The sequence below is a fragment of the Engystomops pustulosus genome, chromosome 8, assembly GCF_040894005.1.
Source record: "Engystomops pustulosus chromosome 8, aEngPut4.maternal, whole genome shotgun sequence".
Taxonomy (NCBI): Eukaryota; Metazoa; Chordata; class Amphibia; order Anura; family Leptodactylidae; genus Engystomops; species Engystomops pustulosus.
The window spans coordinates 41,389,397-41,414,600 of record NC_092418.1 but is presented as its reverse complement, the minus strand read 5'-3'; the positions used below and the strand labels follow the sequence as shown (position 1 = coordinate 41,414,600).

The 25,204-nt window shown below is 41.7% G+C and overlaps 3 protein-coding genes across 10 annotated transcripts in view; 2 read left to right on the top strand and 1 right to left on the bottom strand.

Moving 5' to 3' along the window:
- The window catches only part of ABAT (4-aminobutyrate aminotransferase), a 91,752-nt gene extending 81,468 nt beyond the window's left edge, over positions 1-10,284 (top strand). For all 3 annotated transcript variants that reach the window (XM_072120760.1, XM_072120759.1, XM_072120761.1), the window contains exons 14-16: positions 454-600; positions 3,997-4,108; positions 6,681-10,284. In XM_072120760.1, coding sequence (XP_071976861.1) covers positions 454-600; positions 3,997-4,108; positions 6,681-6,802 — 381 coding nt within the window. In that variant the 3' untranslated portion in view covers positions 6,803-10,284. The remainder of the gene's footprint in view (positions 1-453; positions 601-3,996; positions 4,109-6,680) is intronic.
- Positions 2,402-14,134, bottom strand: TMEM186 (transmembrane protein 186). Of its 6 annotated transcripts, none has more exons than XR_011849364.1 (2): positions 13,907-14,134; positions 2,402-2,648 (listed from the first exon to the last, which is right to left on the bottom strand). XR_011849364.1 is itself a non-coding variant. In XM_072120765.1 (2 exons), exon 2 carries the CDS (start codon positions 12,287-12,289, stop codon positions 11,591-11,593), a length of 699 nt encoding a protein of 232 aa, XP_071976866.1. In that variant the 5' UTR covers positions 12,290-12,303; positions 13,907-14,064; the 3' UTR covers positions 11,561-11,590. The 6 variants fall into 6 exon arrangements, 4 of the variants coding, with proteins under 4 accessions (XP_071976866.1, XP_071976867.1, XP_071976865.1 ...); XR_011849365.1 differs by lacking the exon at positions 13,907-14,134 and adding an exon at positions 2,769-2,850; XM_072120765.1 differs by lacking the exon at positions 2,402-2,648 and adding an exon at positions 11,561-12,303 and having other exon boundaries at positions 13,907-14,064.
- PMM2 (phosphomannomutase 2) lies at positions 13,954-24,572 on the top strand. The gene is made up of 8 exons (XM_072120767.1): positions 13,954-14,152; positions 15,600-15,711; positions 15,825-15,901; positions 18,665-18,756; positions 18,828-18,927; positions 19,823-19,898; positions 20,040-20,155; positions 22,503-24,572. The coding sequence occupies exons 1-8, from the start codon at positions 14,087-14,089 to the stop codon at positions 22,602-22,604; spliced, it is 741 nt and encodes a 246-aa protein (XP_071976868.1). The 5' UTR covers positions 13,954-14,086; the 3' UTR covers positions 22,605-24,572.
- The last annotated feature ends 632 nt before the right edge of the window (positions 24,573-25,204 follow it).

Genomic DNA, 25,204 nt, shown 5'->3' with positions numbered 1-25,204 from the left:
GCTGTATCAGATGTAGCCGAGCTGTGCTGGATAGCAGAGGAATGTTATAATGTTTGGATAGAAGTTATTTTTATGATATGACTCATATTTATTTATTTTTTTAAATGATCCGAAAGGTTAAAATCCAACCTGTCTGATCAGATGCGCTGTCCCCTATGGCTCTACATGTCACTTTCACATTGATTCCTATGGACAGGCTATATATTATTTCACAGACTCGTGACTTTTCAGGCTTTGGAAATGTTCTTATAAAGATTTTCAGTTGTATGTCCCTAATGATCCCCGACGTTTGATTTTGGGAGTTGGATACACGAGAGAACTGTACACTAGGCCTTCGAGTTCTCTATATAGAGAATTACAAGTTGAGTTTCTTTTATTCCTGCCTTTAATTCTATGAATATCAGATTGCTCTTTCATGAATTTGCACACTTTTTGACTTTTGCATTGCATTAGCCGTACCGAATTTTCAACACCTGGCTTGGCGACCCCTCGAAAACGCTCCTATTGGCCGAAGTTCTGAATGTCATTAAACGCGAAGACCTTCTAAGCAACGCTGTCCAAGCTGGAAAAGTTCTACTAGATGGACTTCTAGATTTCCAGGTGACAATTGTTTTATATCTGATAATTCCAGACATCCTGTACTGAGAATATAAAAAAATGCTAAATGTGTAGAGATGAAACATATCACATATGCCTCCCTTTACATAGTCCCCAAAAACTCTAGTGCAGGAGTGTCAAACTTATTTTCATCATGGGACGCATCGCGCTCGTAAAGGAGTGAAAGTCCTTTCACTACAGTATAAATGTATCTACTCTACCCGTTTAGTAGTTACATTTCTACAATTACAATCAGCCATTTGAGGGCAACCACACAGCTGAGCGTATTGTTAAATAACCTAACATGCCCGCATGGCAAATACATGCCCCTACCGTAGCCAATAGTCATTGTTTCCCCATACCAGCAGCCAAATTGCCCTTGTCCCTCTTCCTATGCCACTATGGAATAAAAAAAAAAGTACTCTCCTTTCCCTAATCCCCAAAGACAGCAGCAGTCTTCTTATCTTCTTCTCCTTCTCTGTGCGGCTCTGAGCCACATACAGGCGCCGCACAAGACAACTGGAGGGGTGAGGCAAGTACAGGGGCGGACTGGCCATAAGACCCACCGGGAGAAATCCCAGTGGGCCAAATGGTTTAGGGCCGGTCCGGGGCCGGTCCTGTACTGGTGGGGCCGGTGTAAAAATAAAAAACACATGAAACTCACCTCTCCGATGCCCCGACGCTGCTCCCCTGCTTGATCCCAGTCCGGACGCGGTGACAACAGACCATGACGTCGGCAAACGGCTGACGTCATGGCCTGCGTGACGCCGGCCTCTACGGAGCTGGCACCGCGGCCGGACTGGGATCAAGCATGGGAGCAGCGTCGGGGCGTCGGAGAGGTGAGTTTCATGTGTTATTGTTTTTATGTACTGTGGTGGGGGGGCTCAGCGGCTGTACTACTAGGGCTATGGGCTCAGGGGCTGTATACTGGGACAGTCTGGCAGTATACTGGGCAGACTAAATATACTAGGAGGGCTGGCTGGATATATATATATATATTTATTACACTACACTTGGCTGGATGTATACTGGGGGGGGGGGGGGAATGGCTACTAGTAATAGTAGCTATATTCTTGTACATAGGGGGTAGTATTATAATAGTTATATTCTTGTACATGGGGGCAATATTATAGTAGTTATAGTCTTGTACACGGGGGGCAGTATTATATTAGTTACATTCTTGTTTATCAGAGAAGGTATTGTAGTATGTTTTTAGTGTACATATATGGCAGTATTAAGTTGTGTGCTCTTAAAATAGAAGTGTTATTCCTTTACAAGGCGGCAGTATGAGTCTCTTTCTCTGCGCTGTACATATTGATTTAGACCATCTATTAACAGTTTGCATGGAGTTTAGTAACTCCACCCACATCACAAGGCCACGCCTACTTGTTTTGACCCCGCCCACAGAATGGGGCCACTTTTACAGTTTTTTCCAGGGCCACTTTAATTTCCCAGTCCGCCCCTGGGTAAGTATCAGGGTTACCCTTGCCCTTCTGCTTCTTTCCTGACTAGGGCAGCATAGAGGCAAGGAAAGGGGGTCAAGAACATTAGGCCATGGGCCAATTTGACCCGTGGGCCCTGTGTTTGACACCTGTGCTCTACACCTAATATATATACATCCATCCCAGGCAGGTAAAACCAATCTAAATCCAGGGTTGTAGGTCACCCGCCGATCCCTGGTGTGTGACCACATTGCTGTGGCCAATATTTGTCAGGAGTAGAAGTATGTTGAAGTCTTCCTTGTGTAGCGTGTGACGCAGTTCCTCTGCAGTGACACTAATGAGATGGGTGTAAAGACGAGGAATGATAACATTACCGATATAAATGGCAGGGAACATTAGACGTATCTCCAATATCCGTCCTCTGTTTATTACGGCTCGGATTAATCCACCCTCTGTATTTCGTGCTCCACAGAACATGGGGAGTTATAATGATCCTGTTCTCTCTCTCCCTGAGATTTATTGCTGCAGCAAGCGATTGTGCCTTGTGCTGCCTGCAGCCTCTGCCACCGCTTGTGTGTACTCCCATTCAGATCCTCATAGTCCATTGAGCTGTAACAAAAACCTAGTGCAGTCAGATAATGGCTTATTGATTTGTGTTTTCTGGCCTTGCATTATACGACTTGTCTTCCTTTTATGTGGCGGATACAAGCACAGCTAATGCTGTGTTACCTGCCATGATGGGTATAAGGGTTTAATATTAGCGGGGAGTAAGAAGACACATTGCCGCCTTTATCCATGGTCTTCTTCACCTGAGAAGTATAACCAAGTAGAGAATCCGATGCCTTAATCCTGTGTTCTAGGAGCAAATCTATTAGACTTTCTATAGAAAGATGACAGCAGAGAAAATCCATACATTTTAACATTCCCACACTGCATGATCCTGAATACAGGGGCCAAAGGGATGTAGAGGGTCAAAAATACGTGAAAGATTGAGAGAAAAGAACATGCTATACTTTATTTTTTGGTGCCATTTTTTTGTTCAAAAATGGTGTACAGATGGTCCTCTACTTAAGGACACCTGACTTGCGGACGACCCCCAGTTACAGACAGACCTCTCTGGATGTTACTTTAGTCCCAGGCTGCAATGATCAGCTGTTAGGGGTCTGTAATGAAGCTTTATTGTTGATCCTTGTTCCTATGACCGCACAAAATGTTTTTTTTTTTTTGTCTGTAGTTTGTCTGTAATTTTAAAATATACAGTTCCGCATACAAATTCAAATTAAGAACAAACCTAGGGCGGCACGGCGGCTGAGTGGGTAGCACTTCTGCCTTGCAGTGCTGGGGTCCTGGGTTCGAATCCCAACCAGGTCAACATCTTCATGTTCTCTCCGTGTTTGTGTGGGTTTCCTCCCACACTCCAAAACATACTGGTAGGTTGTTTAGATTGTGAGCCCCATGGGGACAGGGACTGATTTGGAAAGCTTTGTGCAGCGCTGCGTAATCTGTGTGCACTATATAAATAAAGAATTATTATTATTATCTTGTATGTAACCCGGGGACTGCCGGTAGTCATGTTTTACATGTAGTAGTACAGTATGGTAATGTCTAACGAGTGGGCCACATTTTTGACTTCTTACAATCTGTAACCCAGCTGCTTGTAGCACCCCTACGATCACCTGTGGTTTGGAAAGTGCTTTTGCGGTGTAGCATTATGTTCTGCTTTTTGTAGCCTGCGTAGTGCATGGTGTTTTTTTTTTTTTTTTAGCTGAGATAATTTTAAAACTTCCAGAAAGAAATGGCCATATAAAACAAAAAAAAAAATCAGTGCTTATGATAAACTCAATCATGTTTAGTTTAACTTTACCACCACGTACCGGTAGAGTTCCTTTAATATACACTGAAAAAGTAACCATTTGGATGCTGACTTGTGTGTGACATAATGTTTGTGTACTTACAGTCCCGCTATCCGCACCTTGTGAGCAGGGCCAGGGGCCGGGGCACATTCTGCTCGTTTGACACTCCAAATGATGCAGCTCGAACCAAGTTGATAGCAACAGCAAGAAACAAAGGTAAGACAACTTAATATAAGTGAGCATCTGATTGACCTGACTAAGCACCCGGTCTATAATACGGGAGAATATCACCGTAATTGACCCCCCAATCTACTAGCCACGGCTGTGATTGGCCAAGGGGACATCACTGACCAATAATGACCATGGCTGGTTGCTAGGGGCGTTTATTTGCCAGATTGGCTGTTCGGCAGCCAATCCAGCAAAACAGGTGGTCCCTGACTTAAGGACACACGACCTACAGACGACTCCTAATTACAGATGGACCTCCGGATGCTGGTAATTTATAGGCTGCAAGAACAGCTGTAAGAGTTATCAAAGATCTCTGCAATGAAGCTTTATTGTTAACCCTTTACCCATAACTCAAAATGGTGAAAATCTATTTGTCACAGGGACCAAAAAATATTTGCCGGAAGTGAAACATACAAAATATACCTGTTCAGACTTGCATACAAATTCAACATAAAGCGAACCCGTCACCAGGAATGTCACTTTTAGGTAGTAACAGGTTCCAATAGCCTATGCAATGCTGATTTATGTCAGCATTCTGAATAATTTTGATAGTTTTTATAAGTTTATTTTACATTACCTGGCTCCCTGCCATCAGCATGTGGTGAGTGCACCCTCCCCCCTTCCTGTCATGTGCATTGAGCATGCAGGGGAGGGAGGGGGATGGTGTGCAGGAGAGAGAGACTGCATGTCAGAGATGCAGGCACACGCAGGCTATAGCTGCCCCTCCTCTGGGACTACCACACGCTGATGGCAGGGCGCCAGGTAATGTAAATTAGACTATTATAGACTTCAGAAATGATTCAGAATGCTGATAAAGCACAGCAGAGGCTATTGGAACCTGTCACCAGCTGAAAATGACATTCCTGGTGACAGGTCCCCATTAAGAATAAATCTACAGAATCTATCTTGTAGATATAAAGGTAGATCGGGTGGTAGGTGGATGTAAGGGAGGTGAGGAGAGCTCTTTTTAGAGCTAATCCTCACGTCCCCGCTAACTTTTGGTACACTTTATGGAACTAATATGTAAATTTCGTTATGCGGCTACTGGGTCGTGGAGTAGCCGAGCACGAGGCTACACAGCGCGGCTACTCCACGCCCCAGTAGCCACATCCTCCTACCCTGTTGCGTGCAGCGCGCAGCTCCTCGTAGCTGCGCGCCCTCGTCCGTCATGATGGCGTTCTGCGCAGGACGGCGGCTGAGCAGCTCCGAGGCCGGAGCTACTGCGCATGCGCAGTAGCCGGCTTGTCGGACGAGGGCGCGCAGCTACGAGGAGCTGCGCGCCGCACGCAACAGGGTAGGAGGAGTAATGTGTAGCTTCGTGCTCGGCTACTCCACGACCCAGTAGCCGCATAACGAAATTTACATATTAGTTCCATAAAGTGTACCAAAAGTTAGCGGGGACGTGAAGATTAGCTTTAAAAAGAGCTATCCTCACGTCCCTTACATCCACCTACCACGCAATCTACCTTTATAGGTAGAATCATGGTGGTAGGTTCCCTTTAAGGCAGAATGATTGGGAACATTTGATCCATGCAGTGTAAACCTAAAGTTCTAAAGTAAAAGTAAACTTAAAAAAGAAAAAAAAAGATATTTATCTGCTTTCTGCTATAAAATATATATATAGATAGAGAGATATATATACATCTCTATCAGAAAGCGGGTTACGTTGTGGGTGGAATCGGATTTATCTTTATCCACCATGGTCTTGCATTAATTCTGACAAGTCATGGGAAAATTAATGGGAAGCAAATTCCCGCTGTTTTCGTAGCTGCAATAAATTGTATTTGTACTAACCCCATGAAGGGTGGTCCCACCGTAAATATCCCATTCTACACAAGGGATTCATCACCTGCTATCCGACCAAACCACCTGTACTATATACAAGAACAGGGGGACCATGCATTGCTCAGACATGTGCTTGCTACTAGATTCAGTCTCTATGGTACTGATGGAGATCGCGGACTACAATGTATACAATTGTAATTTATCCAACTATTCATTTTGGGTTTTTGGGGGCCTTAAATATTTCTCATTTTGCAAAATATAAAAAAAGATAATTATTGTATGTACTGTGTCAGTGCAAGACACAGGACACAGATGGTTTTTGGAGAGGGGTGTGAGGGTCCTGCTCTTGTTCTCCTGATAGAACAAATGTTGAAGACTGAGAATATTGCCCATGGTGCTGATCAGGTAGTTGCAGATCGGTACAGACCTGACAGCAATATGTATGGCTCGTCACCCATCATGTCATCATTACAGGTCTTATTCAGTGCTTTAGTTTAGGAGATGGAGTCGTCTCCTGACCCTACTCTCCCATGGCCTGTGTACAATGACAACTTCCACAGCTGGAGCTCCATCTGGTGGACAACAGTTAGAATCAGGTTAAATATTTCCTATAAATTTTAATACTTTTTTGAAAGTCTAAAGTTCTTTCATCCCGGAAAATAGCGCCTTATAGTAACGCCACAGAATGAAGTTTAAGCCCCCTAAATATAAATGAGAACAAAGCCTGACAACGATAGCACAGTGTGAATAGTGATGTGTATCTCTCTCTCCTCAGGTGTTGTGCTGGGAGGTTCTGGAGATCGGTCCATTCGCTTTAGACCCACCCTGGTTTTCAAGGAGCATCACGCCCACCTGTTCTTAAACATCTTCAATGACATCTTGGCAGACTTCAAGTAGATGTGTTCTCCACTTTGTTGCCTTAGTCCAAAGTGAGGAAGAGGAGGAGGTCACAAAATAAGTTGTGTTTATTAATCTCTACCATATACGCACACTTCAGGTCTAACTACAATGGATGGAGATTATTTTAGCTCCCAAGCCAAAACCTTGTCTCCACCAAAAGCCGTTTTAATGTGCCACAATATATATTTTCATAGGAAAATTATTTTTTTTTTTTTCTAGTCTACACCTTACCCTTATCAGGGATCTTATGGGATATGAAGTAACAAATTATTAATATTGTTAATTATGGAACACGAAGACTGTGAAATGAATACTAAGAAAATGTCCAATCTGTGTCTGCGTTGTCTTGTATCAATGATGAATTTAAGAATTTTTTGCCCCTCTCTCTCCTCCCCCATACCATGTATTGTCGCCACAATGTGAGCATTTTTGTTTGTGAGTTTGATTCCCTATTCAGATTTTAATGGTTAGATTAGAATATAAGAAGAGATTATATATGCTCATATAATACCGCCATACAATGTAACGGCTGTACCTGCATGTTATACTGTACATAGATATTTCTTAGGCTTCAAGTATAGGATCACAACTATTTCTAAAGTATAGACAGTATTTTATGGCTGCCTAATTCGGTGTCTTCTAATGAAACGCTTTTTTGTAACCAGATCACATAGAATCCGTACGATGATAACGTGGTATTTATGGCTCTGTCGTGTAACGTGTGGGGGATGGGCAGCAGATTTCTGATTGTCAGGAAGGAGTCACTCCTCACTGTACAGGACATTACATGTTACTGCCATTGTGCTTTCACTACACTTATATGGAGCTTTTAATATTTGGTGCAAATTTAGAAAATGGTATAATCTACAGCAAAGATATTTTTACGTTATATTTTGACTTTTCCAAAATGCCGACTTGTAGAGTTTTCTTTTGTGTATGTGGGAAAATGGATTTATTTTCAGGATTGTAGCTAGTTTACCAAGGGGCTGTGTTCTCACACTGCTGTGCTCCTGCTCCATGGCCCTTCCCCTCTGCTCTGAGTAACAGCTATAGCGGGCTTTTGGTTGAATAGCAGTAAGTAACAGCAGTAAGAAGGGAGCTGCTGCGGAGCATCTCAATGTAGACAACTTTGAGAACTCTAATCCTGGAATACAATTGCATTTTTCACAGTCCTGCTGCTACTAACAACAAACACATATGGTTACACATAATACCTAACACTGCAGCTTTGTATGGTTAAAACTGCCGACAGATTCCCATCTACCCTTAGGAGAAACCGTCCTGATCACTAGATTCTGGATGACCTTTAGGTTGTTTGGTGACCATTAAATATATTTTACATTTTGTTTATTTTAGGAGTGTTATAAAGGTAAATGGGTATTTGTAACCCACTGTATAAGCTCAGTATTATTCTGCCTATGAGCTCTCGGCTTGACATTTCCATCGACACAGTGTAATATTGCAGTAATATACTAGGACCAGCACATGAGTGGGGGAAGCCTTTACTTTGGACATCCCCTGCTAGTTTACTAGTTCAGATTAAGTTATGACGAGTGATTTGTAATTCCTGCAGAACAGGATGTATCTAGAGGAGCACAAGTTCTGTATCCGCAGCCTTCCCTGACTTACTATCAGGGATTAAATGTGCGGAACATATTACAATGGGAAAAACTAGTCTGTGCTTTGTCTAGGTTCTGGGCCCGAGTGAGGCACATGATCACAGCCTGAGGACCAACTTTGTTACCCCTGATGATTTTATCCGGTCACAGTGATACAACTTTCTGTCCCTCGTATGGAGCAGCAGTGTTAAGGTCCAGTTTATCATTGGAGGTTGTGACCTCTGGCCAGAGAATTAAATTCATGAAATTGTTAAGGGGTCAATGTGAGATCACATTCCCCTACTAAAGTGACGGATGGCAGGAATTTTTAAAACAGAAAGCAATAACTAAAAAAAAAAATAGAAATATTAGAAACATAAGGAGGTGTTCCCATTACAGCAAATCAATGTTATTGTTTTGCATTATAAAAAAATATACAATTTTCCAATACACTTTCTGTATCAATTCCTCACAGTTTTCTAGATCTCTGCTTGCTGTCATTCTAAAGAAAGCTTCTATGTTTACTTCCAGTGAATAGAAATCACACAGGTGCACAGCTTGTTATAATAGTACTCAGAGATGTATATGTGAGATATCACATGACCAGGGATATATAACTAACTGTGCACCTGTGTGACATGACTAGGGATATAACCGACTATGTACCTGTGTCACGTCACATGACCAGGGATATCACGAGCTGTGCACCTGTGTGACATCACCTTACCAGGCCGTGCACCTGTGTGACCATGGTCCACTGAAAGTAAACATAGAAGCTTTCTATAGAATAATAAATAAGCAGATAACCAAAACCGTGAGGAATTGATACAGAATGTGGATTGGAAAGTCTATAACTTTCTATCATTGAAAAATTAACATCAATTTGCTAACCTGCAGATTAAAAAAGTCTGCAGGTTTTTATGTGCATTAGAGGTTTTATTCCAGCATAGTGTTAAAAAAAAAAAAAAAAAGTTATAAAAAAAAGACACCCCTGGCTCTAGGCTCGTGCAGGCTCCCTTTTCTGCTGAAGCAGGAACCAATGTTATTTTTCTATTTTTTTTACTTATTTCCATACACTGATGCATTAAGCAGCACATCAGCCATTGTCTCCAGCTACTGCCTTGTGTTGAAGCATTCAGCATAACCAATCAGCTGAGTTCATGTTTACATATCTGGACCATTACAACTTACTGTAGTCTGACTTTATGACATCTGCATCGTGAGCCATATGTCCTGGGACTCTACACATTCCCCCCCAACAGGCCCATCATGTGCATGAAGAATGGATACGGATTTGATGGCGCTATATAAATAAAGATTATTATTATTATTACTCTTGAGGTTGCCATATACTGTGAATAGCTTTCTGTACACACTCATTCCATACAAGGTCCCCACAGGCTGTGTCCGGCTGTTCTGAGGGAGGCACCTTATCTTTTGGGTTATCAAGGAATGGGGCATAATGACATTCAACATGCCTGATCCTCCGCCATACATCCCTTCTAGCCAGCGCTGAGCCACACCTGCTGGCGATTCTACACTATTTTAAGACCGGCTTTTCCAAAAACAATGAATTTGATAACCAGTTCCTGCCATAATGTGATTAATTGGATACTTGTGTGTATGTGGCATGTTCAAGGCTTGTAATGAATGTGTAATATCCAAATAATAATTATGCTTTTTTTTCCCCAGTCATAATGTAAATTTCATGTTGACCCTTTGCAGCCCATGTTTTTCTGTTGACCAAATATGTAGGAGGCTGTAATGTGCACGAGTACCGGGTGCTCATGGGAAGCGGGCGAGGCGTCTCCAGTGCCAAACATGTTCACAATAATGCTATATGTGTTACTTAGTAAGAAATAAAATGTATTTGTAAGTTTATTCTTGTGAGTCTCTTTATTTCAGGCTAAATATCCTGGGTTTGATGTGGATTTTCTGATTTTAAACCTTTTTTTTTGCCTCTAACATCACTTCAAGAAAAATTCTTCCTGAAAGTTGTTATATGCATAGCGGGGGAGTTTTATCGGAAGCCCCGCCCCTATGGAGCCAACGAATACACAAAGAGGCTCAAGCCACCGGATGAATCTGGCAAGTGGCTGCGTCAGTGGCCAAAACTGCACCCGTTGCTAACGCAAAAGTTTTACGCAACTTTTACGCAAAAACCATGCCATTCACGCGTTAGCAGGTGCTGGCATGGAGCCAGTGGAAAGGGAGAGTAATCCTAATATCTGCCAGTTTATAATTCCAGGGCTTCCACAAATGTTCAAAGAAGCCACATAGTAAATATACAAGAACGCATGTAGGGTAAAGACATGTCTGAATTTTGTGTGAAGTCTCTGTGTGGGCCTGATCCCAGGTATTGGACATCTTGCACAGAATGGGAGTCCATGCATCATACAGAAATACAGTATGATGTCAGGACTTCAATCTGTCGGCAGAACTGCAGCAAATGGAAATGTATTAACTGTTACATCGCCAGTGCTGAAGTTCTGCCGGCAGATGGGAAGTTCTTGCATGATGATGTATAATGCAAGGACTCCCAATCCATGGTCATAGGATCGGGCCAACATATTGGGCCATTTCCACAGGCTGCACACATTTGTACACGCAGTACTGTTCACAAGATTTATAACCTCTCGCTGTACAATTTACTGCTGTGGATTTGGTCTGGTTTGTTATTCAAGTAAAGGCAGATTCAGAAGACTCGTCTGTCCGAAAATCACAGACCATGAAGTGTCCAGTGTCACGGACTCCTTGCATCATAGTGAAGTCTGATCTAATAAGTCTCATGACCGTTCTGCATCAGTGCTGACGTCCTGCAGGGAAATAAGAGCTCCATGTATATATCCCTGTCCCCTTCACTGTGGTTGGCCTTTTAAGGAGGACACTGCATGATCCGGGATTCATGGACTGTTCTATGGGCGTCTGTTTTAGTCCTTATATGAAGACCTAAGCTACAAAACCCAAGACCAAGTCTGAACGAGTTACATGCAGATATTAGGTGCTATTACATGTTTTTGGTGCAGTAACCTCACCCCCATTACCACATATTACAAAAGCCGGTGCGGCCCGGTAACATCCGGTCATATCTTGTGCACCTATAGGCAGCGCAGTGGATGGGATTTGTACAGATTCATTGACTAAACGCAGTGAGACAAAGTATGGAGACCCTTCTTTTATATATAAATTATTCTAACTTTCCAAAAACCATAGTGAACTTCTCTCTCTCCAGGACCTGACCATAGCGGGTAGTGAAGTACAGTATATCGGGTCCGCTGTATCGGGCAAACTGTCGGAGAGTCTCCACCTTGCTGTCTCCGGTTTCTGAAAGCGGTTTTATGTCTTCAATTGGAACAAATAGATTTCTTCTGTTTCCCCAAAATGTCAAGTGGGAAACCTTCAGCGTTGTTAGGTCCTCGTCCACATACATCATCCCTATGAGTCTACGCAGGTAATAACTGAGCCCATACAGCATGAGGCCCGCACAGAGAGCGGTACCGGTGCTGTACATGGCAGAGAAATGTGTGATGTGTCCTTGGAAGTAGTAATAATAAACTGGCGGAAGAATCAAGACGGTCAATGTGGTCTGCACAAGCTTCAGCCTGGACACCGCCCGGCAGAATCGGATTCCGGGAAACTTGTAGATCAGCGTGAACTTGGTGGAGTCATCAGTCTGCGGAGGTGAAGATGTAGAGAAGCCGCTGGAGTCTATCTGCTGCTTCCTATCTGATGACCGTAACGGGGAAACTGCTCCATGTAAAGGGCGATTAGCTCTCCCAAAACCAATACACGAGGTCCTGCAAGGTAGCGCACACTTCCACAGTTGTACCGAAAACCGCTGACCTGTAGGTCTGATCCACAAGGACTTCACGATGAGCTGCGCCATGGAGACGTCACCTGCTTCAAGACAAGAACATCATCTGCTGGGATCAAAGGAGCAGAACCTTCTGGATATTCCCTCAGGTCGAACACTAGGAGCTGAAATGCACCTTCTTCCCAAAACCTAAAGGAAACATGTGACAGTATGACAATACTTTAAAGCACGTGTTTTCAGTCGTTTTTGAATGTTTACCATGTGTTTAGCTGGTTCACAGCCGCCTACACTTCTAGAAATGAAGCAAAACAGATTGAAACCAGCCAATTACATGGTAAACATTCAAAAACGCATGCGTTCTGAAACTGACTGAGAGCACGTGCTTAAAAACTGTCCAAAACCGTGACGTGTGGCATCACCCTTATAGATGCCTCAGTGACATAGGAAAACTGTGAAAGAAAATAAAAATGTGAAAATGTCCCCCAGGGGTCTTTTATGACCTCAGGGTGGGGACATAGAAAGTGCAAACACACACAAAAAAATTATATTCTTAAAAAATAATGACATTTCTCCATAAAATAAAAAATCCCCCGCTACACTACAAAAAGCATCACCATAGTCGCCTTGTTTGCCCGAGACTGTACATATCATATATCAAAACAACTGAAACACAATAGGGAATTATTTATAATGTTCATTTTGAGTTAATTAAAATTTTTAAAAAAAAGAACTATAAATTACAAAAAAACCTTTTTTTTCCCCCCACTTTTAACCTTCAATAAAAAGTTTTAAAAAAGTTTAAACTTTTATTACGTTTTAGCTAGCTCTATGTGTCCTGGAAAAAAAAAACATTTTTAAAGACAACACACACAAAAAAAAAAAAAGGTTATGACCTGTCACCTGTAAAAACTGAACTAAAGTAAGCAGCTGCTAGTGTTACAACAGACGCTGCAGCGTAATCCTCCGATAACGCTAACAAACACTGCTGCGCTGTACAATAGAATTGTACCGCATTCATGAGGGGGTGGTGACTGCCCGGACCGTCCTCCTACTCCTTAGGCCGGTCATGACTGCTCGCGTTATCTGATGTTTCCGATACCGCTAGCAGTGTAACACTACGGCGTCTGTTGTAGCACTAGGAGCTCATTACTCTAGTAAGCGGCTCCTGGTGCCGTTTTTACAGGTTCTCTTTAAAACGCTGCTTCCGATAATTCGCTAAAAATGCTCCGGTCATTAAAGCCTTTTCAGGCTGCGTCACTAAGGGGTTAAGATAGGTTGGGATAACTTGAGAAAACTATGACACATGTGCCCCTGTGTGTAGCACCAAGAGAGGGACTCCCTGACAGGAACCTCTATGCCCTTGGGCAGCCATAGCACCGGCAGGGCACTTCTATTCCTCTGGTTGTTTTGCCAGGGACTGACAGGCGTTTATACCGCAGATGTGAACATGGACTTAGTTATAATGTGTTTTGTTTGCAGGAAATCTACTTAAAAGCAAAACTACATGAAGCGTAATGGGCGCCCTTATCACAGGCTTATACACTAACATGAACAGCTACAGGGTCCGGGCTGCCGGAGACCTGAGAGGCTTCTCCCAATGATAAAGGACAGGACATGCAGCAGAGCCGGGAGCCTGCGGTTAGGTGTCACCTCCGCGCTGACATGACACATACAGGATAGGTTACATACCTGTCACCGGGCACTGATACAGGGACTACATCCCATAATGCAGTGCGCACAGAGAAGGCTTGTGGGATATGTAGTTTCAGCTGGTCATGTGATGAGGAAGTTGTGATGTGGCCGGACGACGGAAGCTGAGAGAGGACACTTCATTCATAAGGAAACGAGCGACCACTGCTGCGCGCTGCTATGGCTGAACGAGGGGATGTGCTCTGCTTGTTTGATGTGGACGGGACACTGACAGCTGCCCGACAGGTACTGGTGACCCGGGGAACTACTACTCCCATCAGCCTGTGACAGGGCATGTAGTTCTGTTGTTATACACTGGCTCTCACCTCGCTAATGGAGTGTTTCCTTTACCATATGTGTTCTCCAGGATATAATATAATATACACACACACACATACACACATACATACATACACACACACATATATATATATATATATATATATATATATATATATATATATATATATATATATATATATATATATATATATATATAATGAGACTACAAGTCCCAGCATGTGATGGGAGCTACACACTAACCACAACATGCTGGGAGTTGTAGTTTTTCATAAATCCTATTACACTATACAATGATGCCATAAAAGTGACTTTATATTTCTTTTCCATTCCTTTCTGCTTATCTAGTGCAGAGATGTGATGAGGGAATAACTTACCTGCAGTCAGTCTAAGGCTGTGTTCACACACGGATATTACCAAACTCTCCATAGATGAATTTATATCAAGGTGAAAATCTGTAGCACATAAATGTACAAAATGGGATGTATCCCAGCAGAGTCCCTGCAGGGCTGTTACCTGTAATACGCCAGGGGGTTAGTGATAAACCTGTGGGGAAGCCGCTAACTAATGTGCACTTGTTGTACCGTCCACACTGGTTATTTATATGTTTCTTGTACTCTACAGATTCATGGTCCATGTGTCATCAGTTTCTGACCCGCATGTCATCCGTTTTTTGCAGGTGTGCACAGCCTAGAATAGACCCAAGGATTTCAGTACTAAATAGCGTACCAGACCAAAGAAATCCAAGACCGCACACACATTACATTGTTAATAAAAGCATAAATTTATTGGATAACCGATCTAAAACCACATAACAAAGAGGAACAACACACAGAAACAGGACCCACATAAGGTCACCATGTATACTAACAAAATGTATGGGAAGACTCACTCCTACTGCAAAGAATCCAAAAGCCCCCTAGTATATATCAGCAGAATTCCTGCTAGGTGGACGGAACCAAACAGGGCCGAGCAAGAGCGCAGTATGAAAGTGTATGTATACAGACCAAAGGATCCGATTCTCAACATGTATTTTCCATAGAGTGCTTTGTCAAGGGTATACGTGAAATACATGTTGGAGATCGGCTCCTTTGGTCTGTATACATACAGTTCCATACTGTCCTCTTGCTGAGCCCCTTTTGATTCTGTCCACTTAGCAGGATTTCTGCTGATATGTACTAGGGGGCTTTTGGATTGGTTGTAGTAGTAGTGAGTCTCCACATATACCTTATTGTGTGCGCTGTGTGTGGATTTCTCTTTTATTTAGTTGGGTTTATAATGTTTCTATAATCTCTTATCACCTTTATGATACAGATGATAAGATATGATCAGTAAGACCTATGTAAGGTCAGGGGGGACCTGGCCAATAACCTATTTCTCTGTTTTATTTTAGAAAGTCACTAGTGACATGGCAGAATTTCTACAGAACTTGAGAAAGAAGGTGAAGGTTGGGGTTGTCGGAGGGTCCGATTTTGATAAAATTAAAGAACAGCTGGGAGATGATGGTAAAGTAACTGTGGATCAGATCTGTCTGTCGTCTCTCTTGTATATACATATGTATTGTATACCTGCCCTCCGAGGTCAGTCATTTCCTGAACCATCTATATTTTCATTCCAGTGGTTGAAAAGTTTGACTTTGTGTTTGCTGAAAATGGCCTGGTGGCGTATAAGGATGGAAAGTTTCTTTGCAAACAGGTTAGTCTGGAAATATATTTTTCCTAAGATACAATGTCTGTGAAAAGGAACTACTACTAAGTAACTCCTGTTAGACCCGATATAGAGACAATACTGAGCATTGAAACGTGTTGTAGAACAAGTTTATAAAACCTTGGAAAGCTACTACAGCACCAGTGTGATTACATCGCCAACAATAGACTCCTGCACAGCCTTCATCTACCCTGTTTTTTTAAAAAAATCAATTACTGTAGGCTAGGGTTGCACCGATAGCAAAATTTTGAGTGTGATATGACACCCAGAAATGTATTGCCATACTTTCAAAAAAAAGGAAAAAAAGTATTATCTGAATGTTTAGGGTGCGGTCACATGGGGCGTGTACATTGCGTTTAGAAATGCAATGCAAACATATGGGGGCGGGGGCTTAGTCTGATGACATTTGCATTTCCTTTTAAACTCATGTGATCAGTAACGGTCACCAGTGATCTGCCAGGAGAAGCTTTAGTGCTTTATGACAGTGTAGTATATGTGTTGTTAAGGTTATCCTGGGATTGTTAACAGAAAATACTATACTAGTATAGTATAATTTAGGGCTCATGTAGACGGGTGTTTTTTATGTCCGCGTGCCATCCTTTTTTTGCGAATGGCAAATGGAGCCGCTGTCTCCTATGGGTCTGTTCACATGTCCGTTTTTTTCACGGATGTGCAGACAATAATTGCAGCATGCATTATTTTGTCTCGCATGTGCACCACATACATCCATAGAAGTCAATGGATCCGCCCAAAAAATGGACGGCACATGCATGATATCCGTATGCAGAGTGTTATTTCTTCCAATGATGCAACCAACTAGGTAAGACAAGAAGTAGATTAGAAACCCATCAGCTTTTTTTTTTGCATATGTGAAAAAAATCGGATGGCGTATGGATACAATATGGACTGATCACAGACATCACATCCAGATTTTTTGCAGATGAGCATCACCAACGCCGTCTGAATGAGCCCTTATTTTTTGTCTTGTACATTTTCATTAATTTGACTGTATTATATGCTTATAATATTATCATATCCATAATAATAATAATCTCTGAGAAGATGTTCCTCTATATACCAGTGCATTACACCTGTGTCACAGTGAAGCTCATAGTTACATAAAATCCTCCCATAGACCCCATATATGGACAGATGGTGACCTCTCCCTGATCACGTGGTTCCTGCTCTGCCACTAACCCGACACATCTACACAAAGGATTCCCTGCCCGATGTCTGTAGAGTTTGTGGAAGTCATTGGGGCAGATTTATCAAGCTGTCAGAATATTCTTAGTTGCCCATGGCAACCATGAAAGCTGAGCTGTAATTGGTTGCCATGGGCAACTAAGAATATTTTGACTTTCAGACAGTTTGATAAATCTGCCGAATTCAGTACCGCAGTAACCTGGTATTGAAGCGTTCTGACTTTGAAAGTATCAAACAAGTACCAAGGTTTCTATACATTGTGCAATTCTAGCACTGTGCTGTGCCCATATAGAAGTAGTAGTACTGTACTGTACCATGTAGACAGGAGTAGTATTACTGTGCTGTGCCCATATAGATAGGAGTAGTAGTACTGCACTATACCATATAGACATGAATAATAGAGCTGTACCGCACCATGTAGACATGAGTAGTAGTGTTGTACTGTGCCCATATAGACAGGAGTAGTAGTGCTGTGCTGTGCCCATATAGAAGTAGTAGTACTGTACCATGTAGACAGGAGTAGTATTACTGTGCTGTGCCCATATAGATAGGAGTAGTAGTACTGCACTATACCATATAGACATGAATAGTAGTGCTGTACCGCACCATGTAGACATGAGTAGTAGTTTTGTACTGTGCCCATATAGACAGGAGTAGACACGGTTAATGTGAATGTTGTTTTTTAGGTTTTTACCCCATTCTAAGATTTGTAAAAAGAAAATATATTTATCTTATTGAGACATTAAAGGAAATCTACCATAAATATCAATCATGATAAACCAGGGACAATTACTCCAGGCACTGCGACTAGTCATTTTCTTATATTTGTTTTCCATGGCCGTCTTCCTTCTAAAATCAACTTTTTAAAGTATGCTAATGAGTTTGAGACATTGTCTCCCCTGCTCCCTTAGCACTTATGCAGTGATCACTTCCTGTTGTAATCTTAGTGCTGATGGAGCAGGGGGGGAGCAATGAAACAGTCAATAAAACCAGAAAAAGAGAGAAGGCCACAGCATCCAATATGATGAAAAAAGGTTAAACCTTTATTCACACAGGCATAGAAAAAACTGCAACGTTTCGATTTACCATGAATCTTTGTCAAGCATACATAGAGTGTGCACATATTGGATACATATACAGCAGTACACACAGTTGTTTGGGTCTCGAGTAGCTGCGCTTAGAGCTGGGAGGCCTTAGCCTTAGAAATTTGACTCTAGATGTAATAATGTTCCATCCATTTTCATTTTCTGTACAGTATTACACAATCTGCACAATTATAATGTAACCTGTAAGTTCCAGGGGTCGGCATTTACTATATCAGTGGTGACTAACCTGAGACTTCCACATCTATAACCACCGGCCTGCCAGGGCAATGTAGTTCAAGCTACAGGATGAAGACCTCTGCAGTAGTTTCTAATAACGCTGCAAAATTTTCCAATTCTACTGCATCCTGTAGCCGGAAGAACTAAAATGCCCAGCACACCCTGCCACCCCACAGCATTGTACTGCATATTCTTCTATGGTTACTTTCTGCTTCCATTATTTCAGAGCATCCATGCACATCTGGGAGAGGACTTACTACAAGACGTAATCAACTACTGCCTGGCATATATCGCCAAAATGAAGATACCCAAGAAAAGGTTTGTAAAAGGAGAAATTGTTTTTTGTATGATGGCACAACTCTTGACATCTACCTACGTTCTGATTTTAGGGGAACATTTGTCGAGTTTCGAAATGGCATGCTGAACGTCTCCCCTATTGGAAGGAACTGCACCCAAGAGGAACGCATTGAGTTCTATGAGTTGGATAAGGTAAGTCGGACATAAAAAAAAAATCAAATAAATATATTCCTTTAAAGTGTAACTAAAATTTCAACAGATTGTGTCATTTGTAAATGACTAGTGCAGATGTGAATGGTGAGCTGTGTTATTGGTATGTTCCCATGTCCTTCTTCTCCCTCTGCCTTTCTTCCTTAGATAAGCAGTTTGTGTCGATTTTGCTTTCTGTCCTGTATCAAATGACAGCTGAAGCTAAAGAAGTCTGATAAAATGACTTAACTCCTTAAAGACAGTCCTTGGATACCCTAATCTCCTCACAGATCTACCATCCATATCCAGCAAGATAAACCAGGGCCAATTACTCTTTATATTTGTTCTCCGTGACCTCCTTCCTTCTAAAAATCATCTTTTACAATTATGCTAATGAGTCATAAAAGATTTGGGGGGAGGTTGGTTACAAGGCCTCTCAGTGAACAATTCCATAGCTATAAGATAATTACCACAGTGAGCAAGTGTCCATGGTTTATCATGATGGATTTTTATGGTAGAGGAATATTCTCTAGGTATAGAAAATGTTAATTATTAGTCTTCTTATCTACCTGAAGTGGATGGACCTCAAAAGACTCTCAAATACAATGGTCGCTACAGGAGAAATGAGCAGAAAGGTCACAGAGAAGCCGTTTTACTTGATCACAAAGTTTACTATTCTCGCTAGTTCTGTTCATTTACATGGTTGTCCAGATCGTTGGGGGATTATTTCCTGCATTCTTGGGTTACTGTTTGGGCAATTGAATAAATTTGTTACAGAGAGTATAAAACATTAACACAGATATTTTTTAGATTTTTTTTTTTCTTCACCTGGAAGCTGATTTTTGGCTGTTTGCAGTAGTTTTTTTTTTATATAATGTTTAATTTTATTTTTTTTCAGAAAGAACATTTTCGGGACAAGTTTGTTGCAGATTTGCGGAAGGAGTTTGATGGAAAAGGCCTCACATTTTCAATAGGTAATGAATTTTTTTTTCAGTTTTGGTCAGATCCCGCAGTGAAATTATTGAGCAGAATGAATGACTTTTACTATAAGGTGTGAAGACGAGGGTAAATAAGATTATTGAGTTCTAATAAAGCAATTTGTTTCCTATTTCTAGGTGGTCAGGTCAGCTTTGACGTGTTCCCGAATGGCTGGGATAAGACGTACTGTCTAGGAATTCTTGAAAAGGAGGCATTTTCCCAAATCCACTTCTTTGGAGATAAGACAATGCCAGTGAGTTTTTTTTTTTTATGATCTGAATTGAAAAAATTTGTAAAAAAAAAAAATTTCGATTATAGTTATACAGGTTCTAGCTCTAGCAGAGAAGGCTCTGGCCTATATAACAAGCTATTAGCTGTCACCCTCCTGTGTGGGGCAGACAGTAGTGTGGTTAGGTTTTAGAATCAATACATTGTGTCCCATTCCATCGGTGGGGGTGCCAAGTGTATGTCTATACCCAACCAATATAATATTGATGAAATATGTCACAAAGGTGTCGTCTTCCAGCTTTATCATGTGACCTGCCAAATTCCCCAGTAAAAGTACACACACGTTTACTGTTATGTCTGCAGATGGAGAGTAAGAATTAAAGGGGTTGTCCAGTTTTGGGGCTCAGGCAGCATGGCCCTTATTGCCGTCCTCTGCTTGTATTCCTGGTTAAAAGGTCATGTACCATCTGTTTACTGATGTTAGATGTGTCCTAATAAGAAGGTCCTGAGGAGCGATGGTTTATTATAACTCTAAATGTAGCGATTGCAGAAATATAGAGTTATAAAACTTATGCTGATTACCTTGGGGTGGGCTACATCACCTCAGCACCTCTGCTAGTGCTACGGGGGGAGGGCATAACTATGACGCTCCCAGAGGCGCTCGGGTGATGTAGCCTGAGTCCCCATTTAAACACCCCCCTCCCCCAGGCTAATTAGCATACATTTTATAACTTTATATTTCGCATAGAGTTCTGATAAAAGAACTCCAGAGAAACATCGCTCCTCAGGAACTTCTTATTAGGACACTGATGGTAGATGTGCTTTAATGCTGACAATGTCCAGCAGATGGAGACAGGAAGACGGCTCTATACATTATGTCATTCAATACTTTACCCCTCTGCTGTACATGATTTGTGTTTTAGAAGCTTTCCTTATTCCCCACAGCTTGGCCTAATGATGGCTTTGTCTAATAACTGTTACAGTATTTTATATGAGACGTGGGAACAAAGAAAATGTCCACCATTATTAAGCTATTTCCATTTTTTTTTTTTTTACTTCCCTTAATAACAAAAGCTATATCTTTTTTTTTTTTTATCCCCCTCCCTTGGATGGCTTAATGTCTGCAGGACTTCCTAGTGGCAGCATTTTGTATTCTGTTCCATGTACTGAGAAGCTAGACAAAAAAAATTCTAGTTGACCAAAAAAAAAAAAAACGTTTTGACATTTTCCTGTAGGCTTTGTATGCTTTCACTGTGCGCTCAAAAAGACACATCCCCTTTACTCTTTAGGGCAGTAGATTTTGTTATGCATAGGCCTTCCATGCATATTACACCATACAGTTACATCAAGGTGTGCGATACCTTGGGAATTAAATACCAGGTTTCTTAGGAAGAAACATCAGTCTACATCATAATAAACATTAGAAGGTTTATTTCTTGGTTCATCTCTCAGAATCAGCAGATTTTCATCCTTGCAGCCATTACAGGGGTGTGTAGATTTAAAGGTAATCAACCAGTCACCAAAGAAAACCACACCGATACAGTGGATTAGGAGCAGTTTCACAGCTTTGATGGCTTTAAAGGGAATCTGTCACCAGGGACCTCATTTTCACTAGAGACAGGTTGCAGAAGCTTATCTCAGCTACATTGCAAATATGCATTTCTTCCTTCTCTAAGCATTTGCAATATAATTGTGTGTTGTAACTCACCTTGCACTCTGATAGAATCCTCTGTGTAGTCCCAGGGGTTGGGCGTTAGTTCAAAAAACATGTGACTTGTCTGTGCTGCAGACTGCTCAGCTCTTGGCCCCCACTTTTTTGCTCCTGTACAGCTCCTTCCTATTGCTCCTTCAGAGGTCACAGCCTTTTGAGCTGACATCAGTGGGAGAGGGAGGAGCTGTACAGGAGCACAAAGGTGGGGGCCAAGATCTGAGCAGAGCAGGCACATGTTGTTTTATTTTAAATGCAGCCAAACCAAAGCCCAACACCTGGGACTATGCAGAGGATTCTGTCAGGAAACCAGGAAAGTTATGACACACAATTATATTGTAATGCAAATGCTTAGAAAAGGCAGATGTGCAATGTACCTGTAATTGGCTTCTGTAGCCTATCTTTAGTGAAAAGAAGGTCCCTGGTTATAGGTTTCCTTTAAGAGATTATATAAGATAAGAATTTCCTTTATGATGAAGGTGGATGCTAAGTCGATCTGTTACACCTCTGAGCTCTGGGATGTATAGGGTTACATGACATAGAACTCTTTCCCACTTAACTCCCATCGCAATAACTATATTTAACATAATGATAATCATATTTAGCGTTCAATATTCTCTGCATATCATGGTGACATTTCCCTCTATCTGTGACTTATTCTCAGGGCGGGAACGACTATGAAATCTACACAGACCTGAGGACAATCGGTCATTCAGTGACATCGCCAGAAGAGACGCACACAATCTGCACCCAGCTTTTCCTGTAGTAACATCCTCCTGACACTGGAACACTGTCCTGGGAGTCTGGCCGAGACATTAACCCATCAGTGACTTAATATTAATGGTGGCTGATTGAGTCTTTATTATAGGACGTTATGCTTTTTATTGATTGGTACTGATGATTATGTATATTTTACCTTAACCGCCAATGTCTGTAACATATGAGTGGTCCGCAGCCGCTGCTGTGTGGTATCATCTAAGTTCCCTCTTAATACATATGGATACTGTTTTGTAGCAGGAGCATCTTGTCTTCATCTTAGTTTCAGTGATCTTGCTTATTCTTCCTAGTGCAGGCTTCACATTCTCTGTATTTAGCCCATAAAGTCGGAGGTCTGTATCATCCAGCCTGAACACTTCCCTGGGACCCCCAACATCATAGAAGACATTAAGACTCCTGCGGCAGGAGTACATGTCCTGGGCAGTGTTCAGTCCTCGGGTTACAGCCATCATACTTTATGGACAGAATACATCTGTGTCTAGGTGACTAAACAGCTATAAAATCTAATATACTGTACAATATAGAAATCTTTCACACCACAAGGATGAGAATAACCACATCATTATTGTAGTTTTATGGATAAACACATTGTTACAACCACGTGGTTCTCATATCTACCTCTGTCCAGCCTGTAATGGCCCCCTTCTGGATTGTTGGTTTTCTCTGATCAGTAGTAACACATTATGTGAACATTATACTTGCAGTGAAATGGTTAAGTTTTTTCTTTCTGTATGCACAACCCTTACCTCTGCACCACATTGGTCTCGATCTCTTATGAAAGATGAAAGGGTAATAAACATGTCATAAATAGGTTGGCATGGCTCGTGTATGTAGATTACAGGCAGGAAACAATCTGTCCATGTTATAGTAGGAGGGCAGTGACCTCATGCAGGGGGCAGCCGAGCTGCACTAGTTATTATTGGAGTTGGTCCATGTTGAGGATAAACCACTGGAAAGTTCCCATTTGATCTCTTCTAGCCTGGTGCTAACACTCGTGCTCAGTCTGTTAAATCCGGCCATGTGCTGGTCAGATTCCATGGACTGAGCACATGTGTTGAGGATGGGAGACCTTACAAAATTTTCACATTTTCTGTTTGTATTTCATGCAGATCTCTGTTATTTATAGTGCAGATTTTTACCTTTTTGTTATGCACGGTCTGCTATGTGCAGAAAAGTCACGTTTAATTTTCAGCGTCACATACCAGTTTCGGTTGTAAAAAAAGCAATTTGCAATGTTTACATTAATTTTGCAAATTCATATTAAGTGTAAATGCGCACGTCCCGTGAGCTCTCCTGAGGAGCATAGCGAGCTGAGCAGGTATGGGGCAGGAATAGGGCCGGTTCTATTTTTAGTGGAACAGCCGGCTCGCTCGGAGAGACGCAATGGCAGCTGTGAGCTAGCTGCCATCTTTGAGGCTTCCTCATGGCCGCTGGCTCAGATGGCTGAATGTACACTTAATTGAATTGTACTGTATTACGCTGCAGAATTTTCACAAGAAAATCCACTAATTGGGTGCAACTTGTAATCAGTAAAAGATAAGTAGTTTACAACGTCACAAAACATAAAAATGTATCTTATACTTCTGTCTAAATTATAAAATATTTGCCCACATTTATTAAAGCCCCTGCTCCAGTTTTCTGTCTGACTTTGCACTAAAAAGAGCGTGCAAACTGCCTGCATTAAAGTTTTCTAAAACATAGCCGAGACGTGAGGATTAGCCCAAAAATGGGCTATCCTCACGTCCCATTCATCCACCTACCACCCGATTTACCTTTATAGGTAGTTTGAGCAGTGCATGAACCTGGCGCCCTCTACACACCACACAGGCAAACTGCACATAGTACAGACTGCACTATTTTCAGTAAATGTCTGGCATTGTGTTAAAGGGATATGTTGATTCACCCCCCCCCCCCCCCAAGAGGTCAAATTGTATGAATAAAATATTTTAACCTTTTATCCCGCAATTGTGTGTCATTTCCAGTGAGTCTTTCCACAAAATTAGTTTTTCTTCAAATTACACATTGTACTCAAATGTTGTAGTAGTGTACACGTTCTTTCAATAGTGTGGTCATAAACTGATAGAAGTGACACCATAGCATGGAATGGAATGGACAAATTAGGGGCCAGCAGCAGAGGGTGGCAATTTATAAAGATCCTATACTTATGGAAGCTGCTGGAGGGAGAACTCCTGGTCTCTACATAAAAAAAAAAAATTGGCCTAATGTCTCTGCAGTCTGTTACATCATCGTCATTTCTGCAGAGATTTCAAGCAGCGGTGACAGAAGCTGCCAGACTGGACTGAGGGGGAGAAGTGAGGCAAGTATGCATTTTTGTATGTGAGCCACATTCTTCAGTCTTTGACTCGGCATATTTGCTGGCATGTAGAAATACGCTCCACCAGTGTGGGGATCAGCAGATTCTTTACAGAGACTTTACTATTCATATGAATCGGAATCTGTTTTTCTGAAGAGGAATGGGGAACAAAACACAATTCCATCACTGTTTTGTGGCCTTCACTTTGTAGAACAACCTTTGTTTTGTCAGTGCAGTTTATTACAAAACCAAAATTAGTATAGTTTCTGATATTC